At 59.7% G+C, this 24,009-nt stretch overlaps 2 protein-coding genes and 1 long non-coding RNA gene across 9 annotated transcripts in view; 1 reads left to right on the top strand and 2 right to left on the bottom strand.

Annotated features, from left to right (window-relative positions):
- Window positions 1-2,035: 2,035 nt before the first annotated feature.
- NKX6-3 (NK6 homeobox 3) lies at window positions 2,036-6,438 on the bottom strand. Its single transcript, XM_082444369.1, has 3 exons — window positions 5,583-6,438; window positions 3,598-3,767; window positions 2,036-2,307 (listed from the first exon to the last, which is right to left on the bottom strand). Exons 1-3 carry the CDS (start codon window positions 5,962-5,964, stop codon window positions 2,086-2,088), a joined length of 774 nt encoding a protein of 257 aa, XP_082300495.1. The 5' UTR covers window positions 5,965-6,438; the 3' UTR covers window positions 2,036-2,085.
- LOC309651534 lies at window positions 2,216-15,187 on the top strand. Its single transcript, XR_014258212.1, has 2 exons — window positions 2,216-3,715; window positions 13,638-15,187. It is a non-coding gene; the product is annotated as an uncharacterized lncRNA (long non-coding RNA).
- ANK1 (ankyrin 1) overlaps window positions 8,552-24,009 on the bottom strand; it is a 205,423-nt gene continuing 189,965 nt past the window's right edge. For 2 of the 7 annotated variants that reach the window (XM_082444304.1, XM_082444306.1), the window contains exons 40-44: window positions 22,394-22,652; window positions 18,315-18,398; window positions 17,221-17,361; window positions 16,856-16,993; window positions 8,552-10,903 (exon numbers count right to left, since the gene is read on the bottom strand). In XM_082444304.1, coding sequence (XP_082300430.1) covers window positions 16,892-16,993; window positions 17,221-17,361; window positions 18,315-18,398; window positions 22,394-22,652 — 586 coding nt within the window. In that variant the 3' untranslated portion in view covers window positions 8,552-10,903; window positions 16,856-16,891. Of the gene's footprint in view, window positions 10,904-16,855; window positions 16,994-17,220; window positions 17,362-18,314; window positions 18,399-18,994; window positions 19,423-22,393; window positions 22,653-24,009 lie in introns of those variants that run through there. The other 5 variants (XM_082444305.1, XM_082444309.1, XM_082444310.1 and 2 more) reach the window with 5 other exon arrangements.

The following is a 24,009-nucleotide window of genomic DNA, read 5'->3' as shown; positions in this document are numbered from 1 at the left end:
GGAGCACACAGGGCAGGTGCTTCCTTATTATTTCCTTCCCACCTTACGTGGAGAGAGACCGAGTGTGGGCCTCGTTGTGGAATAAGGATCACAGCTCAAAAGCGTCCTACATCTTCTTGTTATGGCCCTCCGTCCTCTGGGTCCAGTAGGGTTATGATGAAGGCTTGGTGCCTCCGTTTCCAAGAGGCCCCGAGCTGGGGTCTCCCTCCCACCCTCTTTCCCGCTCCAGGCGGACTCCACCAGCCCAATTCTCCCACCCTTTGGGGCCCAAGGGACCACAGAAGGACTTGCTGGGACAGCAGAGGGGGCAGGCTGCTCACAGCTTGGAGGCCTTGCTGGAGCTGGCGTGGACGGTTACAGCTGGAAGGTCCTGAGAGCACATCTCATCCCAGCCTCTGGTTTTACAGGAGAGGCCTGTAAAAGGCGCTGCCCCTCGCGGTAGACGTGAGGGCCTGGGCGTCAGCTCAGGTGGCCTCATCCCACTTCTGGAACTTGGTGTAGGTACCTTCTGGGCCTGTGTTCTCTCATCCATGCAAGAGGGACAATCCCTCCTCCCGGGTTTCTGGTGGGGTCACGTGACAGAGTCGGGCCTTCCACGTGGGAAGAGTTAGTAGGTGTGCAGTCCTTGTCATTGCTGCTCTTCTCTGCCCCGGGATCTTTTCCTTACGGTACCGAATTCCCCACAGATAATTTCCCCCATGAGGCTGTGAGCGCCTACAGGTCAAGGACCCCGCTGAACGCCTCTCGGGTTTCTGTACTATGGCGCTGCCTGGTGCATACCACCGAGACTTGAGACTGACCGATGCCTGCAGGTTTCCTGATTCCCAGAGCCCTGTCCCCTGGGGGCAGAGACGCTGCCCTCTGGAGGGCACCCCCGGCAGCTGGCACGCCTGGGACCCCACAGACAGTTTTTCGGAAACACATGAGCCATGGGGAGGTTTCTGGGACTTTTATTTTTACCCTTTATTTTTTAAAAGCCAGTGAAGATGGGCGACCGCTTGGTGCCTTTTGTGCTGCATTCCTCTAGGGCCACCCCACTCACCCACCCCCGCCTGCTGCAGCCCCTGTCCTTCTCACCGTCTGGGCAGCGCCCTCCGCAGCACCAGCTCCAAGGCCAGGCTGCAGGGCGCCCCAGGGAATGGAGGCTCGTGGGTTCCATGCGAGCCCCTCCCGCCAGGTCCTCTCCTCTCCTGTGGGGGTACCGCGTTGGAGGAACAGGGGGTTCTGAGGTGCCTTCCTGCCCCGAGTCCCTCCCCGGCGGGAGGCTCCCTTCTCTCTGGGGGTCCTGTCCTTGCACTGGCAGGCACCGAGGGGAGCCCAGGTGGGAGGCTCTGGGGTGCAGCAAGCATGCCGGCGTTTCTCACCTTCTCTCTGCCTCTTCCCCCAGTGGGCGCTTCTAATCTCTTCCCGTCCTGGGTTGGGGGATCCCCTCTGAGGGCAGAGTGGAGAAGGGAGCACAGGAGGACTGCTCCCCCCAGGGGCACGATCCTTGAGTTGGGGTGTCAGGGATATTCCTTCTTTGCTGGGACCCATTTCCCCTCCCTGGGGTGGGTTTCCTCCCACCTGGATTAGGTTTTGGGCTCTGGCCCCTCAAGTGGGATCCTTCCTGTGCCAGGGTCTGAGGAGGGTCCCTGGACATGCCAGCTCTCCTTCTGCAGTCAGCCCACAGGGAGACCGTTGCCGGAGCCAACTGTTTCCCTGGGGGAAGGCTCCCCCCCCGCAGCTACCACGGTGGCCTCTCTGGGACCCCACGGCCAGTGTCCTGGCCGCAGAGCCCGATCGCTTTTCAGCTACCTGTGTACTTAGAATCTGCAGAGCTGGCAGGGCCAGGCCTGGGCCCACAGAGGTGCAAGACGGCAGAAGGGGTGCCCGGTCTCAGGACAAGTTCACGCCTCCCCCTTTGCCCCCTCTTCCCTTAGGAGACTGGCCTCCTCCCCCCCTCTTCCCCTCCATCTCCTGCTCCTCCCATTCCTCCTCGTCTCCCTCCATCGTCCATCCTCCCCCTCCTTCCTCCCCCCTCCCCCCTCCTCCTCCGCAGCCCCCGTTAGCCTTTTGGGAACCGCGGGGACGCGGAGGCCGGCGGGGTCAGCCGTGCGCGCCCAGGCTGAGCACCGAGAAGGCGGCGCGGTGCTTGCGGAGCAGCAGCCGGATCTTCTCGTCGTCCGAGTCGGGGTCCAGCGGCTTGTTGTACTCGTCGTCATCATTCTCCGAGGCCGCGCGGTCCCCGCCCGAGGCCCGGGGCGTGGAGGACGAGGGTTCCAGGGCACTCTTCTTCCGCCACTTGGTCCTCCGGTTCTGGAACCACACCTGGGAGGAGAAGGGCCCTGAGGATCACGCTGGCGCGCGGCGCACACAGGGCCCCTTTGGGGAGGGCGGCTCCACTGGGTGGCAAGTATCCCCCCAGCCTCATCTTTATCGTAAAATAAATGGTTCAGCAATGGACTAGGCAGTCATAGTCACACTACTTTTTTTTTTTGAGGGGGGCAATAAAATAAAAATAAATGTGAGTGCAGCAGCCCTTTCGTCTTAGCTCTAACCCTCCCTGTGGTGTATCTGCCTCTCCTTTGCCATCTGGGTACTTGGGTGGAAGGGGCTGACATACTTTTAACCTCACAGACCTTCACTGAGCTTCACGAATCATTGCCCCCCAACTGTGAAAATAACACACGCTCATTACTGGAGACAGGAGCGTGCAGGAAGGACCCAAAGAAGCGGAGTGATACGGAAAGGTCTTCCTCTTAGACTCGGCGCTTCCTCTCCTTCGGAGTTAACATTGGGCGGAGGGAGCTGCCCGGGTGGGTGGCCGGCTGGAGGTGCAGGGCCCTGAGGGAGCCCAGGCCTGGGTCCGCAGCTGCCCCTGTGCTTCCTTCTCCCCTCAAGCCCGTCGCCTTATCACAGTGCCGGGTAGTTACAGCATAGCCCAGAGCTGGCTTCTTTGGTGCCCACCCCAGAGCCCCTCAGGGAACAGTGAGCCTCTGAGTTGCCAGGGGTGCCCCTGGGAGCCTGAGGGGACAGAAGCTGCCTTACCCACCGAGTTCAGGCCCGAGGTGTGCAGTTTCAGAGGGAGCCTTGCCCTGAGCTGAGCAAAGAGGCTCAGACTTCACGGGCAGGCATGGGGAGGAGTTATCTTCACTTTCGAGTTTGGTGAACCAAGGTGGGCTTGTTTGCCTGGCTAACGGAACAAGCCTGAAGCCAGTTCTGATCCGGCCCAGCGGCTGCCATCAGCTCTTGAAACTTTTAGCCTCGACCGTGCAGAGGAGGGGAAGGCATGAGGTTAGAGCCCTATAATCCAGGGTACTCACTTACCAGCCGGTGACCTGGGGCAAGAGGCTCAGCTGAGATTGTTTCTTCTCCTGTAAGATGGGTAATAAGGCCCACCGCCAGGTTGCTGTGAGGTTTAAATGGGCTGCTACAAATAAGGCTCTCAGAATAGGGCTCAGGAGATGACAGCCATTTGGCGTTAGGGTCATATTACCGTCTCCAGGGTTAGGTGGGCAGGCGGTGCCCAAACACCAGGACGGCCTCCCACTGAGCTGCACTTGCCAGGTGAGGCTCCTCGCTGCCAGGCAGACACCTTCTTGTCCCTCACACACTCACCTTGACCTGCGACTCGGTCATCCCCAGTGAGTATGCCAGCCGCGCCCTCTCGGGACCTGCCAAGTACTTGGTCTGCTCGAAGGTCTTCTCCAGGGCAAAGATCTGGTGCCCCGTGAAGGTGGGCCGGGTGTGCTTTTTCTTGTGGATGCTGTCGCTCAGGGGGTCCGGGGCTGGTGGGAGGAAGGAAGTGTGCGGTTCGCGGGGTTGGGGGGTGCCAGCCCTGCCCCGCCTTTCCCACAGGGTGAGCGCCCGTATGGAGAAGCTGCTGAGGTTGCAGGGGCACGGTGGCACCTCTCACCCAAGCAGCATACCTCTGCCGTGTCTGGGTGGGCGGGGACCCCGAGGGCGCCTGCCCCAGGTTTCAGCTAATTAGGGCCAGAGGATGCTTAGAACTGGGTCTCCTTGTGTAACGCCCTCCCTACGCAGTGATGCAGCCGCACCCCGAGGGGCGGGAGGAGTTTCCTCTGGGTCTCAGGGACGTTCTTGCAGGTCACCGAGAAACGGATTTAGCACCTTCCACCAACCGTCAGGGTCCCAGGGGCCCGGGAGTTCCTCCACTTCCTTGCTCTTGAGATCCCATTTTCCAGGTTTCCGGGAAACCAGAACCCTAAGCTCCAAGTTACTGCTCTCCCCTGTCACCAGGCCTGGGAGTCATGTGGCTTCAACCCCATGGAGAGTCCGGACGCGGAGCCTCAAGAACTGACCCCTGCCCCGCCAGGGCAGCCTCTCAGGAGCTCGGCGGGGGGGTGGGCGGGGGGTGGATGGGACCAGGGGAAGCAGAATGCCCACGTGCAGGGCCTCGTGCAGTGCAGCCGACCCTCACATCCCATGTCCTCACTTTACAGGTGAGGAAGCCGAGGCACAGAAAGGAGACGAGACCTCCTGAGAGGCTGTCACCCTCAGTCCCCTCCCCTTGTGTTAATCCAGCCACTGACTCAGATACTTCCCTGTGTGTATACATGCATTCGGGGTTGAAGAGCAGGGGTGTGGAAACGGGGTGCGTGTGGGTAGGGGGGCATGGAAGGGAGAGACAGGGATAGCTCAGGCCTAAAGCACCCGCAAACCAGGTTATAGCATAGCTTCCAAGAGATGAGGTCTTGGCCCCCTGTGGGACTCGCCGTGTTTCAGGCTGACGAGGGGTGTGAGGGTCCCAAGCAGCATAGCGGGCGGAAGGCAGGTGTGCTTCGGGCTTTCCTGGGCCGCCCCAAGCCCCTGTGCCAGTGGAGGAGCCCCCAGGTGGGACAGAAGTGGAGGCCCCCTCTGCCCCTGCCTGATCCGGGCCCAGGGGTGGTTTCTGCAGCCCCTGTCACTCCCCCTGCCTCCCGGCTGACGCTCCCCTGCCTGTGCATGACCTGCCACCTCCTCCAGGCCTGACTGGCATCCTGGGGGCCCCAGACCAACTCTCTGAAAACCACGGTTTGGGGATGGGTGGGTGAGGTCCCCCGACAGCGAGGGCCCCGTGGGGCTGGACTCAGCAGCTGCTCCTGGAGGCTGGGTGGTACGGGTGCTGCTGTTGACATAAACCCCGAGGAGGGAAGCAGGCCCCCTTGATCGCAGCGGGACCGAGATGGGTTCAGGGTACATTCAGTGTCCCTGAGTGCTGCCGGCACACGCGCTGGGGGCTCTTTGGGAAGGTGATGCAGTGGCAGATTCTCACTGGGGATGGTATTTGCCTGCTTGGACGAAGTGGTGACACGGGCTCTGGGCGGGAGAAGGAAGGTGAGCAGGACCGTACACAGGGTGGGGTTGAGCCGTGTGGTCTCCCGGGACCCCAGCTTCCCCAGGAGGGCCGCTGGTGAGGAGTGAGGGCGGGGGTCAAGACGCCCATCCGAGCGAAGCCGGGGTGGGAGGGGGAGGGGAGAAGCCTGTGCTGCACCAGGTGGAGGGCCGGACCCTGGGGTCCGCCCCAGGCTGTCGGATGGCGGCCAAGGACCCCTGTGAGCGTCCGTTCCCGTCCCCCGTCACCCCCTCCTCCCCATACTCACTGTTGCCGCACGGCCGCCCGCCTCGCCAGTCCTGGCCCGTGTCCGCCCAGCAGTTCCGGGTCCGGGTGGGGTACTCGTTCCCTGCCTTGGAGAAATTCCCCACCTGGGGACCGTAGTAGACCCCCTGGGAGCCGAGCCCACCGAAGCCGGCCACGTGGGGGTAGCCGGAGAGCAGGCAGCTGTTCGGCGCGGCCACGGGCCTGCTGAGGATGTCCGAGATGCCGTGTGGGGTCCCGGCGGGCGGCTGGGGGCCCAGCCCCTGGGGGCTGAGCTTGTAGAAGGCGTTCTGCACGGAGTACTGGCACACAGGGGCCTTCACCTCCGAGAACTGAGCCAGCGGCGCGTTGTTCAGCAGGAACGGGCCCGGCAGGTTGGACTCCATGGCCCCTCAAAGGGCCAAGGGGAGGTGGGAAGCCCAAATCCAGGCCCCTAGAGCCCCCGAGCTGCGGCCCAGATTCTCATGGCAGCTCTGGAGGGTCAAAGCTGCCCGAGCCCCAGGCCGCCCTCCCACCCAGGCATCCGGCCCAGCCCTTGCCCGGGGCCGGGACCACGTCAGCCGCGGGAAGTCAGGTGCTCCCAGGGCAGGTGCGAGCCCTCCCAGCGCCCCTGCCTTCAGTCCCTGCCCGGCCTGGGGAGAAGTGGCTCCCCCCGCCTCAGCTCAGGCCCCTTCTCTGCTTCAGAGTCTGGGGACCCTCCATGAGAAGTTTCAAGTTCAGAGAAGCAACCTTTCCCTGATAAAGATGGGGCCCATTAGAATACAGACCCGAGACTGGCTGAGCTGCTCGAGCCGCGTCGCCATTGGTGGAAACCCTCACGGGCCTCACATTGGCTTTTCCTAGACAAATTGCACTTTGAAAGATTGACTGTAAAATCAGCCAGCGTGAGTGTGTGTGTGTGTGTGTGTGTGCACGCGCGCGTCAGAGAGAGAGAGCGAGAGAGAGATGGGGGGTTGGGGAGAGAGGGGGGGGGAGAAAGAAAAGAGAGAGCGCTCTGGAACCTATGTTCATTCTCAGAGGGTCCACCAGCTCCTGGTCCCCCAAGTGAGCATCTAGGAAAAAGCGCCCTGGGAGGCCCCTGGGGCAGCTGGAGGGCACAGTTCCTCCAGCTGCCCCCCGTGCGGGCTCAGGGGATGCGGTCCTGAGGTGTCCAGGCCCCTTCCTGTGCACACGCCCAAGCCTCTGGGGGAGCGTGCGGTCTGGACACAGATGCTTCGCCTCCCTCCTCCCTGCTGGGACGGGTAAGTGGGGAGGCTGGACTTTGGGGCCTGAGAGCCTGGGGCAGGGGGTGGCAGTGGGGCACCTCTGGGAGTGCTGGCTGTGGGTCCTTCCTGGCTCTGCCTCTGCCTCTGGGCAGCCCTCCCTGATCCCCCTGTCCTCCCTTCCTCCTCCTCCGAGGACTCATTTGTGCCTCTGTCATGTTCTGCCTGGCTGGGCACCTGGGGTGGAAACCTTTGATGGCTGAGATGGCCGTTGATTCAGTGGCGGTGCCTGTGCCGGGCTCTTGGTTGGCGCTCAGTAAATACTGGACGGATGAGAGCAGGGTGAACCGCCAAGCACCCACATGCCCTTCTTTTCCTAATGAATTTTTACAACATACAAGGCTCTGCTGGGGTCTCTCTCCTGTTTTACCAACAGGGAAAATGCGGTAAATAACTTCGGTCATTTCTGCACGGAACAGCATCCTTTCCTGCAGTTTTAAAAAAAAATGGCAATCAGCATGTCGCTGGTCTGGACATGCAAAACGACAGGAAAAACAGTGGCTGCCTGACAGATGGACTTCTGTCCCTCCTCTGCCTGGCAGTCCCAAAGCCGCTTCTGACCAGCCCAGGGTCGCCCTTTGGCAGGTGGAGACAAGCCTGCTTCTGGGTTTCCTGCAGGAGGCCAAGGGCCCAGGCTGCGGGGAGGCTCCCCTCTCACAGAGAGCTGGCTCTCCCCATGCTGCTGTCATCTGCTCGGGCTGGAATTGGCCATGACCCTGTAGCGTAGATGACGTAGGTTAACACAAGAAAGACCTCACCAAGGCTGTGGACCTTGTTTTTCTGGAAATTTGGATTAAAAATGAGAAAAGTTCTTATCGGTCTGAATTGGCTGTGCTCCAAAGCTGCCCATCACAACCATTTGGGAAACTGAACTCCAGTTCCCAGTGTTGCTGCAGGAATCACCTAGGAAGTCGTGATTCTGAGCCCGTGCTTTACAAAACCCTCTGGGCGAGGCCGGTGCACAGCCATGGCTGGTTCCTTGGCCTGGATGTCTTTTCTGATGCCGAGAGAGAAGCTTCACAGTCAGAGTGAGTGCGGGGAGCGCTCCTAGGACCCTGTGACTGTGATTTGGCCATCCCCCGACCCCCACCAATGATGGGAACTTGTGAGGAGGAAAATCTGCAGTAAATAACTTGATTCTTATTTATCGCCAAGCTTGACAAAGGCATTTGTGTTCAGGACTCCCAGGATGACAAACTGAAGAGACTTTTGCAATCGCTTAATCCCTTCCCCCACTTGACAGATGAGGAAACTGAGGCCAGCTTGGTGACCAGCCTTGCATGAAATGTTAGGAACTAGTTAGGAACAGAGCGATTTTCTTGGAAGTTCTTGAACTCTGAATGGCATTGCCTGCAGGGTCCAGATGCCTTCACAGGGAGCACTGGGGGGGAGGGTCCCCCTTGGTGTATGCCCACTGTGGGCTCAGCCACGTACCCTGGTGTTTGTGGCGCGCCCCCCTCCCAACATCTTGGACTTGCCCCCATCACATGGTCCTCAGGTGGGACAGAAATCTGCTTTACCATCTGCGGGGTGGGGAGTGCCTCTCCTAGAGTGGGTGGTCCTGATTAAGGGGATGTCCAGGTTTCCAGAGAAGGTGGGCGCCTCCCTGGGGCGCAGGCCTTCCTGCAGACTGATCACCCCCAGACTCCCCCAGCGCCCCCTCTCCACACTCCCCAAAGATGCACCGGGAAGGAGAGATGGAGGCCTGTGCCATGAGTCGAGTTCTTTATTAATTTTGACATTTGTTCAGCTGGTGTAGGGAGAATGGTCTATACATCAGAGTGGAGTGGGGTGTGCGGTGGGAAGTCCCTCCCAAGAACAGAGCGTGTGGGAGTCAAGAAAAGAATCATTTTCATAACAATTTAAAAAATCAAGGTGATTCCAAAACTTCTAAACAGCGTCTAAGGTGCAGACTGCAGCATTCTCTAGGCATTGTGTGGCGACCCCAAACCTCTCCCCTACAGCTCCTACTAGCAGCGGACGCAGCATGCCGCCGGGGGCCGGGGGCCGGCGGGCCAAGCAGCCAAGCCAGACAGAGCGAGGAGCCAAAGCGCAACCGGGGCCTGGGCCGCGGCTCTACAGGAGCTACTGGGTCGGGGGCGGCGGCGCCCGGGCGAGGCGGCGGCAGATCGCGGCGGGAGGCGGCCCTGCGCCTGTCTTCCTCGGCCTTCACCGAGTCCGGCCGGCCGCGGCGGGGCGGAGGGACCGGCCGGCGGGGATGCTCTGCGCGCGGCCCCCGCAGGGGCTGGATCTGGGGCTCGCGGACAGACGCGCGCGCTCGGGCTCCCACTCCCCGCCCACCCCTCGGGGAGCCCGGCCAGCCCCGCCCGGACCCACCAGAACACTTGTGCGCCGGGGCCAGCCGGGGCCTCAGGGGCTCTGACACCGAGGGAGCTTCTGTGCTACTTGGAAGGTTCGGATGTGTTCTGAGGACATCTCGGCAGAGAGGCAGGAAGGAAGGTGACCGGACATCCACACACAGTGGCCCTTGGGCGGGCGAGAAGAGCCTGCAGTCTCTCTCCTGGCCCGGAGGGCGCCGCGCGGGGCGGGCGCGTTGTGCTGATTCGGGCCTCCCTCTGCCGGGGGCTCTGGTGTAACTTAAGGCTCTTCCCCGATGGCACCGAGGCGAGGAACAGCCGGCCGCCGTCTCTGTCCTGCCCTGACGGGGCCCTGGCACAGGAGGGTCTCCTTCCAGGCTGGGGCCTCCTGGTGGTCAGCCATTTCTCCCCCTGCGCTGCCTCTCCAGGGGGTTCGGGGTGGGGCGTTGGTCAGATGGGGGTACTGAGGTTGCCCAGCCCAGGCCCCCCATCCCGCGGCTGCCTGGACCTAGAGCACCAAGTTCGCTCTGGGAGACCTCGGGCTGGCGGCTGACCTAAGAACGGGCAGGTGCAATCCCTAGCCCTACTCCCTTCCTTCCTCTTTCACTGAAAGACAGGCTGTAGCTCCTTCTCCCGCAGCCTGGAGAAGTCCTCAGGAGCTGAGCTATTAGTGCTTTGTACATACTGCTAAAGTGTTTCTATTGGTTTGCATAGTATTTATTGTTTTTCATATACACAAGGCTGATTACTGTACAGTTGACACTTTGAACACGGACTATGATATAAGTGCTTGAAGATATAGAAAACCTCTTCTCTATTGAACATGCTGGTGCAATCCTGGGACAGCCACCGGCCTTCCCCCAGCTGAGAGTGAAGACCCTTTCGGATGGGCACTGGCTCCCTCGGAGCCCTACAGCTAAGCCTGGGGGTCCTCGCCTCAGAGTCTTAAGTCCCTAACACGAGGAACCCCGAATGCACTCTGAAGGTAATGATTTTCCATTGGAAGATGATTAAAACTAAAACTGGCAGAGAGAGCGACAACATAAAAAAAATTCCAGTTTATCCACAGGAGAGTCTATACAACTTCGGATGTCACAGTAAAATCTGTGTGTATACTGAGCAGAGGGGAGAGGGGTGTGTGTGTGTGTGTGCGTGTGTGTGTCCTGATGCCATGTAGAGCGTTCTGGAAGGTTCCGTCCACGGGGGAGTGGCAGGGCTGGTCACACATGGAGCGTGGAGGTGTAGGGAAGGCTGGCGGATGAGGGTAAGGGATTAAGGTGTGGAACTGATTTCATGTCTAGTTTTCTTTTTTTTTCTTTTTTTTCCTTTCCAGGAAGCTCACATGGATTTCTTACAGATGAGGTTGAAAAAAAAGTACCCTGTAACAAGTCGAAATTGAAATGATTTAAAAAAATATCTCATCCCAGCCACAAAAGAGCCCTTGTTTGCTGTTGCGTTCGGTGCTCTCCTGCGCTTGTTTTACGTCCCCCTCTCTCTCTCCCCCCTCTTGCTGTTTCCGTCCAGACTCCCGAAAGAGATCCACCGTCGCTAGAGGCAGGATAGAGGACTGTAGGTCATGCGTCTACAGTCGGTCGTTCATGCGAACAGGTGACTAAAGGACGTCCCTTACAGAGGTCATGCCGTAAGCCTCCAGGGACGTGTGCGCGGCTTCCGGGGCCTCGGTCCAGCTCTCGGGTGCGTGGCGGAGTGTGTGGAGTTCAAGGGTTGGGTGTCGAGGTGTGATCCTGAGGGACACACAGAGAGGAGTCACTTAGAATTTAGAGGTGCAACTCCCAGCAAAAACCCACTATCCGGAGTTTTGTGCTGGCAGCTCGGGCAGGGGTGAGTCAGGAAAAGCAGCCTCCCCAAGCCAGGCAGGAGCTGAAAGGCGCTGAGCTCGGCCCGGACCTTCCTGAAACACCAGCCATCCTTATCCCACTGCCCGATGCAGAGGCTGCCACTAGCTCCGTGCCCATCGATGAGCTCCCCGGGAGACCCTCCTGTGGGGTGCTCTGTGCCCGCGCGGTCACCTGGGGAGAGGTCCCCGTGTACCCAGCACCTAGGAGAGGGGCAATGTGCTCGAGCCCAGAAAGGGCCAGGCTAGGCGGTGGCAGCACCCTGGCTTGTTTGGTTTGGTTCAGCCAACATGCATTGATGTCTCCTGTGTGCCAGCCTGGGGACCCGGGGACGGAGCAGACATGGCCTCGGGAGCTCACGGCCTCAAGGGACCTCAGCGCCTCTTCGGCTCTGGTCCACACCCCTTACTGTCGGGGCCTCGGGCTCCTCTCCCCATGCCCTTTGGATGGACAACCTCTCTTGGGGCAAAGAGATCTTTGAAAAACAGATGGCTTCTCCCCAGGGGACTATGTATGTTAGGCTGGAAGACAGCAGCTTTGCCAAAGTGAAGTTCAACTCTGCAGCCTGGGAATCACAGCGACACAGGGCTCCTGCCACCCCATGGGGCCTGCTCTTCCAGCCTGGGGGAACAACTCCATCTCCAAGACCAGCCACCCAGGGTTCTGTCTGCAGGGACTTAACATTAAGAGGAGCTGACAATCTCCTGGGTGGGGTGGGAAGTGACACAGAAAGGTGGAAACTCACTTGAGGCACAGCTGTCCCCGGACAGGGAGCTTGTCGTGGCTGTTATAGGTTCCGGGGCTGGGGAGGAGGCTGGAGGTGATCAAGGGGAACTCAACCCTGAGTGGTTCCCCAGGGATGGAGGGTGGGGCTAAGCTCCTCCTCCCCAGAGTGAAAGGCCAGGCCTTCTACTGCCGTGGCCTGAGGAGCTGTTGCCCTGGAGGGGACTCTCCCATCACTGCCAGCCAAGCCGCCTCCTCCAAGTCCAAACCCGCACGCCCGCCACTGCCTGCCTTTGTCGTCGGCTCCCCCGTCAAGGACACCATCCGGTCTCCACTTGGCTGAGGTTCTGCCCACCACCCTTCAGACCTCTCCTCCACAAGGCCTTCCTGAAGACTTCAGCTTCCCCTTATCTGTCCTCTCCTGTTGCTGCCTTGCATGCAGAGTAATCTCAGAGTGCAGTTAAGAGTATGAACTCTGAAGCCGGTCTGCCTGCGTTCATATCCTGTCTCTGCCAATTTCCTGCTGTGTGGCCTCGGTCAAGTTACTTACACTCTCTGGGACTCAGTTTCCTCTGCTGTAAGACGAGGGCAGTAGCAGGACACACCTCGTTTGACTGTTGTGATGTTGGAGAGCTAACGACCCAGGAAGCACTCAGGACACTGAGCGGTATTGGATGCCGCCGTGCTTGGGCTCCAGAAACGCCCTGTCCTGTCTGTCCTCTCTCGTCTGCTTACTTCCCTGGCTAGAGTATAAACACTCTGAGGGCAAGAGCAAAGCCCTTACCCTTCCTACCAGTCCCAGAGCGCCTACCCCAGCGCTAAATAAGCACGCCTCACATAGGAGATGTTATGAAAGCTTGAGCCTGGGGAAGACAGGCTACCATCTCCCTCCCACTCTTCTGCCCGGACACAGAGCAGAGGAGAAAGTTCAAGGCTGAGAGATCATTCTAGCGTAACCGTTCTTCCCATCTCTGGGTGAGCTGAGGCTCCAGGAGGCGCAGGGACGGGCCCGGCGGGAGCATCGGGGCAGCAGCAGGGGTGGGAATACAGTGCGTGTCTATTAGACTCTAATAGAGCCGCAATCTCCAGCTATGTCCAGTACTCTGCCACCGCCCTGGGTGCCCCTGGACACGGTCTCACCCTATAAACGCTTAGAAAATAGCCTCCTGCCGCTCCTAGTGGCTGTGCCGGTCGGGCTTTTTTCCTCGTGTCATCTCTCTGTGCTGTGCCACCTGCCCCCTCCCCCGCCAGCGTCTGCGGCTCTCGCCTCTCTCCTCTCTCCTGCAGCCCCAGACTCTGATACGCCTGCCGGGGCTGGCGAGTGAGGGTGGACTGTCTCATAAAAGAGCAAAGTAAAACACGACCCCTGGCCTCCTTGCCTCCTCCTATTGAGATGACTAATAGACTAAGTTTCAAATTTACTAAAATACTCTATTTAGTCAGAGCCAACACAGGTCTTGCAACCACAGTGCCCAAATGGAAAGTGTCTCTTAAAAAGCGAAACAAGAAAACAACAAGAGCCGTCTCATGGCTGGTGCCACCCAGCGCCCGGCCGGGTGCCTCTAATCCAAGGACACAGGCTGCCTGCTGCCCTCTGTCCTCTGGCAGCGCTGACACCCTGGTTCTTGGACCTACGTACTTGGGCACAGAGCAAAACCCACCAGCTGCTACTGTCTGCTGCACACCATCAGGCTTGACTCCACAGCTATTTTCTAACTGCTTAAGTACAACCAGAAAGCACCCCTCACCCACACGCCGGGTCTCCTGCAAAATCCTTCCCAAGGTTGGGCGTGACTGCAGGGGAATCGGAACAGGCGCCTAGGATTGGGGTGTTCGGCCCTCTGGGGCGTTCCAGGGCTTTGAACAATGTCGCCATCACTCATCTCTGCTCACCCTTTAGGTGTAAATTCTACAACTGTGCCACGGCACCTCCGGGAGGTTTGGGAAGGAAAACCAGAATTGGTCCTGATAACCCACTCTTCAATCTGCGTCAAAATCACTCGAGCTTGCGGCCAAATCCTGAGTTCCAGGATTGTCATTCGGTAGGTGTGGGTCAGGGGCCAGGAGTCTGCATCCTAACCAGACTCTCGGGTGACTGTGATGTGGATGGCACTTTGAGAACTGGTGGATTAGGACTTGACAATTCAGAAAGCCTCTCACGAACAGAAACCCATCGATCGCCGTACAGAGGGAATATCGGCGTTATTGCCACTTTACAGCTGGGGCGCCTGAGGCTTGGAGAGGTCAACTGACCCGCCCCGGGTCACGCTACACGTAAGACCTGCAACTGGTTGAGCGCCAGAATACACCGTTCTCCTTACTCCTCACAGCCAACCTCACAGTTACCCTGGTTATTTTCAAGCCTTTTTACACCAGTGTGACACACAGAGGGACTAATTTCATCCTCCCTCGAGGAGAGGGAAGCTTAGGGAGTGAAACAACATGTAAGGTAACCTGGAAACTGGAGGAGCCAGGCCTGGACCCTGGGCCCCAACCCACTTTCACTCTCTCTGAAACAGTCAATTCCCCTTGTTCGCAGGAGGCAAGTTCTCTCAGGTCGCCAGGAGCCCTGAATTAACCAATACTGGGACCACTGATCCCGAGGAAAGTACAGTGCAGGGTTCCTGCCAGCCTCTGGTCACAACAGTTTTGTCAACCAATGAACACACAACCTTGTGTGTCTCTCTTTAAAGACAACATATTTCATGTACAATTGACCCTTGAACAATGTGGGTTTGAATTGCACAGGTCCACTTATACATTGGCTTTTTCCAATAAATACAGTATCTGCATTTTCATTTTACAGATCTTTAAATGAACTAAGTGTGGGGAAAAGTTTGTATTGGATTACAGATCACAACACATAGAAATAAAAGAACTAGAGTTTGACCCCAGGATTCTATCCAAGCTGTTTCAGCTTCCCACCCTGGGGGTGAGTCATTCATCAATTCCTTCGCTTTTGAGGCAGAGAGAGCAGTGCTGGGATTTACAACTGCCTGGGGGTTGGCGCCCCTAACCCCCGAGTTGTTCAAGGGTCAACTGTATACCGTTGCTTTAGTAACACTGAACTCATGTCCGACAGAGCTATAACTCGTGCCTGAACGAAGCTCCTCTAAACACGGACTTCCCACGCACGGCCCATCACAGCCCTGCTGCTCTTAGGAACACTAGACAGCAGGGCCATTTCAAACAGCGAAATCACCAACAAACAGCACAAAAATGCAAAAAAAGAAACCCCGTGACACTGAATAGACCGCAAAAAGGGCAATTGTTCAGAGTGTGAACTGAAACGGGGAGAGAGAGAAGGGCTCCTTGTTTGACCTCAGCTGGGAACAGGCACGCAGGGCATTCGGTGCTTCACCACTGGGCGCGCGGCCCTGCAAGGCCACGGGCGGGAAGTGCTGGGGCTGCTGCGTTTGGGGTTACAATAAACTGTAGCTAGTAGGCGAATTCGCACGTTTGCAGTCATTCGGAATCTGTCAACGCTGGGGACCGTGCATCATGCTTGCGAGAGGCAGGCAGTACGTACGGAGGACCAGAGAGCCCTCAGCGGTCTTTGTCTTGCTCAGAGGGTAGAGCATGGCAGGCTGTCCCCCGGGCTGTCCCTCCCGAACGCTGGCTTCCGCACCGCTGTCCCCACCGCAGGCTCCCTGGCCTCCTCCTGGCGGAGGCCCTGGCCCTGTGCTGCTGCCTGGCTGCCCTGCTCCGCGCCCCTGACACCCACGCCCGGTGGTCTGGAGCCACATCCCCTGGGGGGGGTTCAGCCACTTTGCAGATCACCTACAGAAACATTTTTTGAAAAATGTCTAGGCTCCTCCCTTCCCCTCGCCTGGCTTCTGGGCTGCCTCTCTCCTGTTCGGGAACGTCAGCAGAACCTGAGCCAAACAGAAGCTGGAATTTAAAGCTTCTGTCTCTGCCCTAAGAAAAATAAGGCCCAAGAGTGTACTTTTCACTCCACTCTCTGGTTTTTCGAATTACTTGCACCTCTGGACTATTTCCAGGACTGATCACAGCTGATGTCCTAAACCAGCAGCCCGGCGGACCCCTGGCAGTGCGGGGGTTAACACTGTGACCTCCTTAAGCTGCTGAGAAGTCAGGTCTAATTTTATCCTATAACTGGATCAGCCAGACCTTTTTCTTTTGCCCAAGTGCTGAGGGAAGCCCCGAGTCAGCACTTCTGGGGGCTCGGGAGGCGGCGGCCCTGCTTTTTGCCGAATGCGGAAGGGGAGCCTGCTGGCCGCGGGCCCAGAGCCAGGCCCTGGGGGTGTAGGTGACAACAACCTGGTGCCAGCGGGAGCTGGGGCCACGTGCTTCCTGCTTCCGGCCGACTCCCACCCCGACGTGCCCGGTACTGAGCTGGCCCGAGCTGGGCACAGCGAAGGGCCTCGGGGCAGCTCAGTACAGGACCCCTCAGGGAGGACGGAGGTCCGAGCTGGCCCCGAAGCCCCCAGCACTGCTCAGCCCGCTGGAGAGCCTTTGCCACGTCTTCTCGGCCTCCCTCCCTCCCTCACTGCACATCACGCCCCTGCCCCCCAGCCATCAGTGCTCCCACAGCCTCCTGTTAACTTCGCCTCTTCCTAGAAAGCAAGGGCGCGACATGCTTCAGGAAATACCAAGGAGGATGGGAGCCTTGGGTTCAAGGTTCAAGGCACAGCTGGGCTCCAGGCCTCTCCCTGTCCAGCTCTTCCTGGCCACGTGCACGGAAACAGCACAGCCTAGCAGACCCCACTGCACCCTCCGGGGCCCCGCCCCTCCTCCTCCAGACCCCCTTGCTGGGCTTCCAGGATAACATTCCTACTGAGATGTACCGAGTGCTTTGCACTCATGGAAGAACTTTTTCAAATCTGTATGTTTGCGCTTGCCGAGGAACAGGTCAGCAGATGCTGCTGTTTTCTCTCGGAGGCAATGGAGCTCAGAGGCGCCGTTAGCAGGTGGGAGTCTGTGCTTGGAGCCCACAGCAGTGCCTGGTCCTCCCGTGTCATGCTGGGCAGCGGGGAGGGGCTGGGAGGGGAGGGAGTTCCAGGAGGAGGCGGGTAGGGGTGCGCAAGTCCGCAGCCTCTCGGCGGGGCGTCGTGGGGGACCAGGCCATGCAGAGAAGATGGAGAACGACGGCATTACCTCCAAAGAGGCCATTCCACAGGGAGGGGCTCGAGATCACTGTTTCCCCCTTTTGAGGCTGGCCCGCTTCACTATCTGAGCCCCCTTCCTGCCCTCTATCAGGTCCGGCTGCAGGCTACTGTACCCTCTCAGCTCCACCTGGAGACAGCAGTGCAGACACAAGGCAGGACAGATCACACACAGAGATGGCAAGAGAACACAGGCGCCCTACGGTGGTGGGAACAGTGCCACCAGGGGCAGGAGGCTCGAGGGGGAGCAGAGAGGTGAGAGGTGAACCCCAAGGGGGCTGGTGCAGAGGGCAGCAGAAGTCACGGGCCGGCCCCTCGGAAGAGCGAGGGCCTGGGAGGCTGCAGCTCGGGCAGTACCTTGGCGTGAGTCATAAAGTAATCAATATCGGCCTCCATCTCACTAGGGTCCTCCAGGGGCCCCTCAGAAATCACCTCCTCGTGCTCCTGGGTGTCACCGGCTCCGGATGGGTCGATGTGGAGGACGACTTTGCGAATGACCTGCAGCAGAGAGGGAGGGGAGAAGGGGCTGGGGAAGCCGGCCAGACAGAGCTTGGAAAGAGCAGGTCGCGGAACGAGGCGGGGGGTCAGAAGCAGCCTTTGTCCCCAGGTGCCCTTCCTTGCGCGGCCAAGATCAGGGACGGCCTCTCACCCCCCATCGGGTGGGGAGTTCGCACTGGGCAGCCTCAGAGGGGCTGGAATTTGTGGGGGGTTCTTAGCGAGGCTCATGGATGATCAAGGTCTCACCAGCCCCCCCCACCGCTCCCCGACTTCTATCTCTAGCCCAGGGCGGTCCATCCTGCCTCCTGGTGTGCTGGAAGTTTACGCCCTCTGTCTTCCCCTTACGACTGTGAGCCCCTGAAGGGCAGGGCGTTCCTGTCCCTTGGGTCCACCTGTTCCCTATTCACGCATCCAAATATTCCAAGGACGGTCTGCTCTGCACCTACCGCGTGCGAGCAGTGGGAGGTGAGAACGCAAACAAGCACGAAGCTCCCCGTGCAGGAGGGAAGACGGGGTCCTGCTCTGACCTAGCATGAGCCCCGGAGCAACACAGGTCTGCCTTCTGCCTACACCTAGCACCGTGCCCAGCACCTGTTAGGCAGAACCACGTCTCCTGGTGTAAACCTACTGCCAACCCCATGCATTCCCACGTCCTTTTATCTCAGGAGGCCCACAGGGACCCCCGTACTGCTGTCGTACAGCTGTTTTCAGGGCCAGGCATCACAGGACTACGTTTGGGGTGTTCCACGGGGCCCGGTCCTTCTGGAACCCAGTAGGAGGAGCTGAATTCAGGCTGAATCAGGCCAAGTGGCTGTAAGGAATGTCACGTCTGGACTGCGGCAGGTGTCTACCCCTCTGTTAGGGCAGCAGCAAGAAGCTGGGGGCGAGTCCACCGCCTTTTCAAGCTTCTAGCCCGCCTGTCTCTGCCCAGCTCCGGGGGACTCTGCACCCACCTTCTTGGTGACGACGTTGCCCTGCTCATCTGTGAAATGCTCCTCTGTCACCTGCTCCCCTGGAATATCCTGAAGCTCATCCCCCTGGAATTAGAGAAAGGGAGAAAACTCGAGATTGATAAGCGGGCATTTGGGAATAAGGACAGAGGATGAAGAAATAAAGTAGCGCCAGCAGTAGCCACAGTCCCACGAGTCCCCACCCTGGCAGGAAACTGCAACTCGGCCGCCAAACCGGGCTCTGCGTGAGGGGCACCCCGGGAGGTCCTGGGCCCGAGGACCGGAGGGAGCCCTGGGCTCCCAGGAGCGCTGCCACAGCAGCTGGGGTGGGCAAAACACGGGCGATTATGCGGGCTTTACGGAGAGGGAGGGAGGCCCCCGATTTCTACTCCAACGGCACTTGACAGGGAAGAACCCCCTGCCCCAGACGCCCTCGCCCCGAGGGTGACTTGCTGCCTCACTGAGCTGGCTGGGGACAGAAACAGGAGGGGGCCGGCTTCCCAAGTCCCAGAGCCGAGCCTTCTCTGCCGTGTCGGGGAGTCGGGGGTGGGCCGGGCACTGAGTGCCGCCCAGCTCTGGCCCCGCACGTTCCACCCGAGGCCCGCCTGGCCTTCTCTTCCAGCAGGCGTCCTACACATCCCAGCGCGGCGCCCGCAGCCCCGGCCTGCCCCCTCCTGGGTTACCTTCAGGAGGACCCGGCGCCGGACCACCCTGGTGGAGATGGTCTCGTCGTCGTCGCTCAGGCCCTCGTTCTCCCCCAGCTCCTTGTCCAGCTCCTGGTGGATGTGCTTCAGCACAAAGCACAGGGAGCCCCGGACGATGTGCATCACGTTCTGGCAGCTGACCAGGAAGAAGCCCAGCAGCACCAGGGTGACCAGGAGCTGGGTGATGAAGGCCCACATCCTCACCTCCTCACCAGTCTGGCCCTCCAGGGCCTGCGCAGCCAGGGGGCCACCAGGCGGGGGTCCAGCCTCTCATTCTCCTCTGGGACTCCGGAGGCCCCCTGGGACACCCTTCATTTTCTCCCCGCGAGGGAGGCTGCGGGGCCCCTAGTGGAACTGCCGCCAGAGTGCCCTCCTGCTGCGAGCCCAGCTCTGCCCTCGGCCTGGGTGACGTCAGGCTCCAGTAATTTTAGCTCCCAAGCCAGCTGCCGGGCTGTCCGGCGGGGCTAGAAGGAAGCAGGCAGGTGTGCGTGTCCTGGGCGCTGTAGGCGCGTGTTAAAGTCACCGGGTACGACACCAGCCCTGAGAGCTTGCAGGGGCCGGTGGCCTTGTGACAGCTAGAGGCAGCTGTGTCCAGGAAAACTGTCCCATTCGGACTTGGGAAAGTAAGATGTCTGCAGAACGTGGCTACTTTGTGTGTCCCTGGGCTGCTACTGCCATGATCAGAATGATGTCACCCGCTTGCTCATGGCATGGGGCTGGCTGACACCCTGGAGGGTGCAGGGTTTGTTTCAAAAATAGCCCCGGGTGAGTGACTTGCTCAGGCCCAGCCCTGGGAGTGCAGGCGTCCAGGGAGGGCCCTGGGAGCCCGTGCAACTCCATTAGCCCCTCCGGCCTCGGTCCCCGCTTACGCGGCACAGCAACCCCAAATGCAAGCGTGTCACTGGTGTGTCTATTTAAGGCCTGTCCTTAAAGGCTCTTCCCAGGCTGGGCTGTCAATACCAGGGCAGGAACCATGCGCATTAAACTCGCCTTTGCAGAGCTGACTCCCTAATGCAGCCCAGCAGCTGCGGCTGAAAGGAATTCCCCTCTCGGGATCAGGCCGTTCCTCTCTGGGCTGCAGCCGGCGTGGCAGAAAGAACCAGGATCTGGACCCGGCACACTGACCCTGCGGCTTCCCGCTGTGGGGCTCAGGGAAGCGGGGCGCCTTCTCTGGGCCTCGGTTTCCCCGGCGGTCAAACAGGGGCGGGTTCAGGAGCTCTCCTCCCGTTCTGAGTGCCGGGAGGTCGCACGGTTTGTGAGCCCACCGCTAGGGGCGGTGACAGCAAACACCCAACGCAGCCCGCTGCCCAGGAGGGGCTCTGTGTGCGTTTCACACACTAACTCGGTTACGCCTGCAGCACCCCGCATCGCGTCTCTGATTTTCCCATCTCACACAAAGGAAACGGAGGCACAGAGAGCTTGATAACTTGCTATGTGAAAGAGTAAGGAAACGAGGGTCAGATTTCCAGCTCCGACCCCGGCACAATCCTACCTCATCTCCACAAGACAGCACCTGGGACACAGAAGCCACACGTGCAAGGGGGCACGAGAGCCCTGGGTCTGAGCCCAGCCTAGGAGTTCAAGGTCAGATGCTGCCCACGGGGGCCGCAGAGAGGGACTGGCTGCCTTGCAGGTTCAGGCCCCCCGTTATACCCCACTCCCCGACCCCGTGTTTTTTGAGACTCACTGGAAATACTAGCAAATAGGCGCTTTGCAAACCGTCACCTTAAACAGGGCTCATCATCATCCTCTGGAGCCCCGGCAGATGATTAGGAAACAGCTCACCTACCCTCCCATCCGCCCTAGACAGGGAGGTACCAGCTCACTGGGACTGGGGATCAGGAGGTCCCAGACTCTCCTGGGCCTGACGTCGGCCTTCTGGGCCTCAGTTTCCTCATCTGTAAATGAGGCAGTTCGGCCAAATGACCTAGAGGGTTTCTCTCGCGGTCCCCCGGGGTGGTCCTGCTTCCTCTCCAGGCCTCCACTCACCAAAGCCAACCGCAGAGACGCTCCTTCCCCAGGACTCCAGGCGGGGGCGGGGCACAGACCCGGAGGGGGGCCATCTGTGCTCTGGGACAAGCGCTCGATACTGGGAGCGGCAGCAGAGGGGCCCGCGGAACAGCCCCACGGCCAAGAACACACGGGGTGGCCTGGGGTTAAAAAATGGGTGCAGCCGCCCAGCCGTCAGTGGTGCGGACTCGGCAGGGACGCCTTCTAAATACTACCCTGTTTAATTCCTGGCAGCGCTTGGCAGCCAGCAGCCCAGGTCATTGTGGAGCCCGCCTGGTCCTGGGGTCCTCAGAGCTGCCTTCGAGGCTCGGGCTCGGAAAGGAGCGAGGGGAGGGGAGGAGAGGGCAGCGGAGGGGAGGGAGGATGAGGAACCGATGCTGACCGAAGAGAAGAAACCAGGGAGGCGCGGAGCACATTGTTACGCACGTGTTAAAACCACACGTGCACAGAGCAGCGACGCGAACTTTACAAAATCGCGCGAATTAAAAAGACACATTCAAAAAAAAAAAAGACACATTCGTAAGATGTCTGGGATTAACGTCAAGATAACGTGGGGGGAACCCTCGGGGGTGGGGGGGGCGATGAAACCAGGGGGGCCACCAGCAGGCAGTGGCAGTGCCTGGGCGCTGGGTGTGTGCAAAGGTGACAGACTGTTCTGTCTGGTTTGGTATCTATTTGCAATTTTTCATAATAAAACTGTTTCCAAAACCACATTAAAATGATGTCTATGGGAATGGGGAGTGAAGATAAAAGCAAATAAATAAAATAAATAAGTAGGGAGGATTGAAGGGAGGCCGGGAGGGCGGAGGGTGCAGGCAGCCGGAGCCTGTGCTGGGATCGCACCCTTGGTCCCAGCCTGTTCCACCCGGGGAGCCCACCCGCACAGGCAAGGAGTCCCCAGTGAACCCTGGCGACAATCGTTTCTCTACCTCGTTTACACGAGGGAACCCGGGGCGGGGAGAGTGGCTGGTCCTCGTCCCTACAGACACGGTGGGACCCGAGTTAGCCTGGCCTCCAGGTCTCTGGTGCTAAGCCCTTCTTCCTAAACCACAACGGAAAAAGAAAGCAAACAAAACTATGGCTTTGGCGCCAGCCCTGCAAAGACGACCTCTGACCCTGTGACGTTGGGCATCTGGAGGGCAGTGGAGGGGAGGTGCCTGGAAGTCTCTGGAGCTCCATCAAGCTGAGCCCCTCCCCTCCCTCTCAGGGATCAAGGAGGCAGACATGTGGAAAGAGAAAAAGAGAAGCCACTGCCACAATTTTTAAAGCCGGAAAACATGCCCGGCTAGGGGCCTGAGCAAGTGAGCAGATGCCCCAGGCCCGGCCCTCTGGCTGGAGCATTCTTGGCGGCTCCCCGGGGGCTCTCACCTTTACCTGGCGGGAGAAGGTGCTGACAGCCTCCTGCATCCACTCCCTGGGGCCCTGTGGTCTCTGGTCCCTGTCGGCCTCGGGCTGCTCCGTGTGTGTGCGCTCCGGTGCAGAGCCCAGGACCTCCTCGTGCTCCCAAGACCTGCTGATGGTCCTCTGGAAGGAGTGTGGGCCTTGCACGGCCTCCTCCCCCAAGGAGCCTCGTGTGGCCTCTTGCAGATAGGAGACGATGGAGCCTTCCGCATCCCAGTCCTGCAGTCTGGGGCCCAGGAAGAGACCGAGGACACCAGTCACCCCCAGTCTCCGCTTTCAGAGACCCTCCCCCTCCAGAGCCCTGGCCCATCCAGGAAGGATCCTGTACTGCCCACTGGAGGTTGGGAGAGCGTGAGCTATCGCACAGCGACTGCCCTGTCCAGAGGGGCCCGCGTGGGCCACCCTTGCTGTCCCGGTGGAGAGGGCCACGGACACCAGTGGCGCCGGGCCCCGCCCTGTGAATGGACGGCTCCACGCTCTGCGCTCCCGAGGCACGTGGCTCACGGTCCGGTCATCGGGGTCCCCACACCCGTCATCCCACCCACCACCCTCCAGCCCCTCAGGTCACTCCCACCGCATGGTCCTCACGCCTGGGCTCAGCTGGCAAAATGACCACCCCTCCCCCTTGAAGCAGGCTCTTCCACGGCCTCCGGGACACATTTGCCTGCTTTTCCCTCCCTCTCTGGCCGTTCCTTCTCAGCATCCTTTGCGAGATCCTCCTAATTTCCCTGGCTTCTGACCCTGGAAGGCCCCAGACTCAGTTCTTCTCTGTCTACACCCACGTTCTCCGCAAGCTCATTCAACCCGTGGCCTTAATCCCAGATGTGAGTCCCCAGCAACTCTTCCTTGAACTGCAGGTGTGCGTGTCCAACTGCCTCCTCGACGTCTGTCCTTGGGGTTTCTGATGGGCATCGCATGGGCAGCCCGGCCAAGTCCACACTTAGGGTCTTCTCCCCGGACCTGTTCCAGCCGTCCTCCCACTGCAGTAGATGGCAACCTCGTCCCGCCAGGTGTCAGGTCAAGGACACGCGTGTTGTCGTGGACGTCCCTCTTTCTCTCACACTCTGCATCTTATTTGCCAGGAAACCTTTTTGGTTCAACTTTCAAAAACACACCCTGAACACGACCACTCCTGGCCACCAAACTGCCACCATCTTGGTCCACGTCACCATCGACTCTTGCTTCCAGCTCACCTTCCTGCCTCTACCCTTGGCTGTGGCCGGCCGTGGCCAGATCACATCGCTCCTCTGCTCAAAACCCTCCAATGGTTCTCCATCCCACCCAGGAAATGCCAATCTTTCCAGGACCCCAAGGCCTGACATGTCCGGCCCCATCACTTCCCTGACCTCATCTCCCGTGATCACACTGCTCTAGGCACAGGCACCTTCTCGCCGCCCCTCGAATGTGCGGGTCGCACTCTGCTCCGAGGCCTCTGCCCTGGCTGGGCCTTCTGCTGGCTCCGCTCAGGCGTTCACATCGTTCATCACCTGAATTCCTTTATGTCTTTCCTGTGAGTCACTCTCAGGTGTCCCTGCCCGCCCCGTCTATGATTTCAACCACCCCCTTCCCTGCTTTAGTCTTCT

The sequence above is a fragment of the Balaenoptera physalus genome (assembly GCF_965194825.1).
Source record: "Balaenoptera physalus genome assembly, chromosome: 21".
Lineage (NCBI taxonomy): Eukaryota > Metazoa > Chordata > Mammalia > Artiodactyla > Balaenopteridae > Balaenoptera > Balaenoptera physalus.
This window is presented reverse-complemented; position numbering and strand designations above follow the sequence as displayed.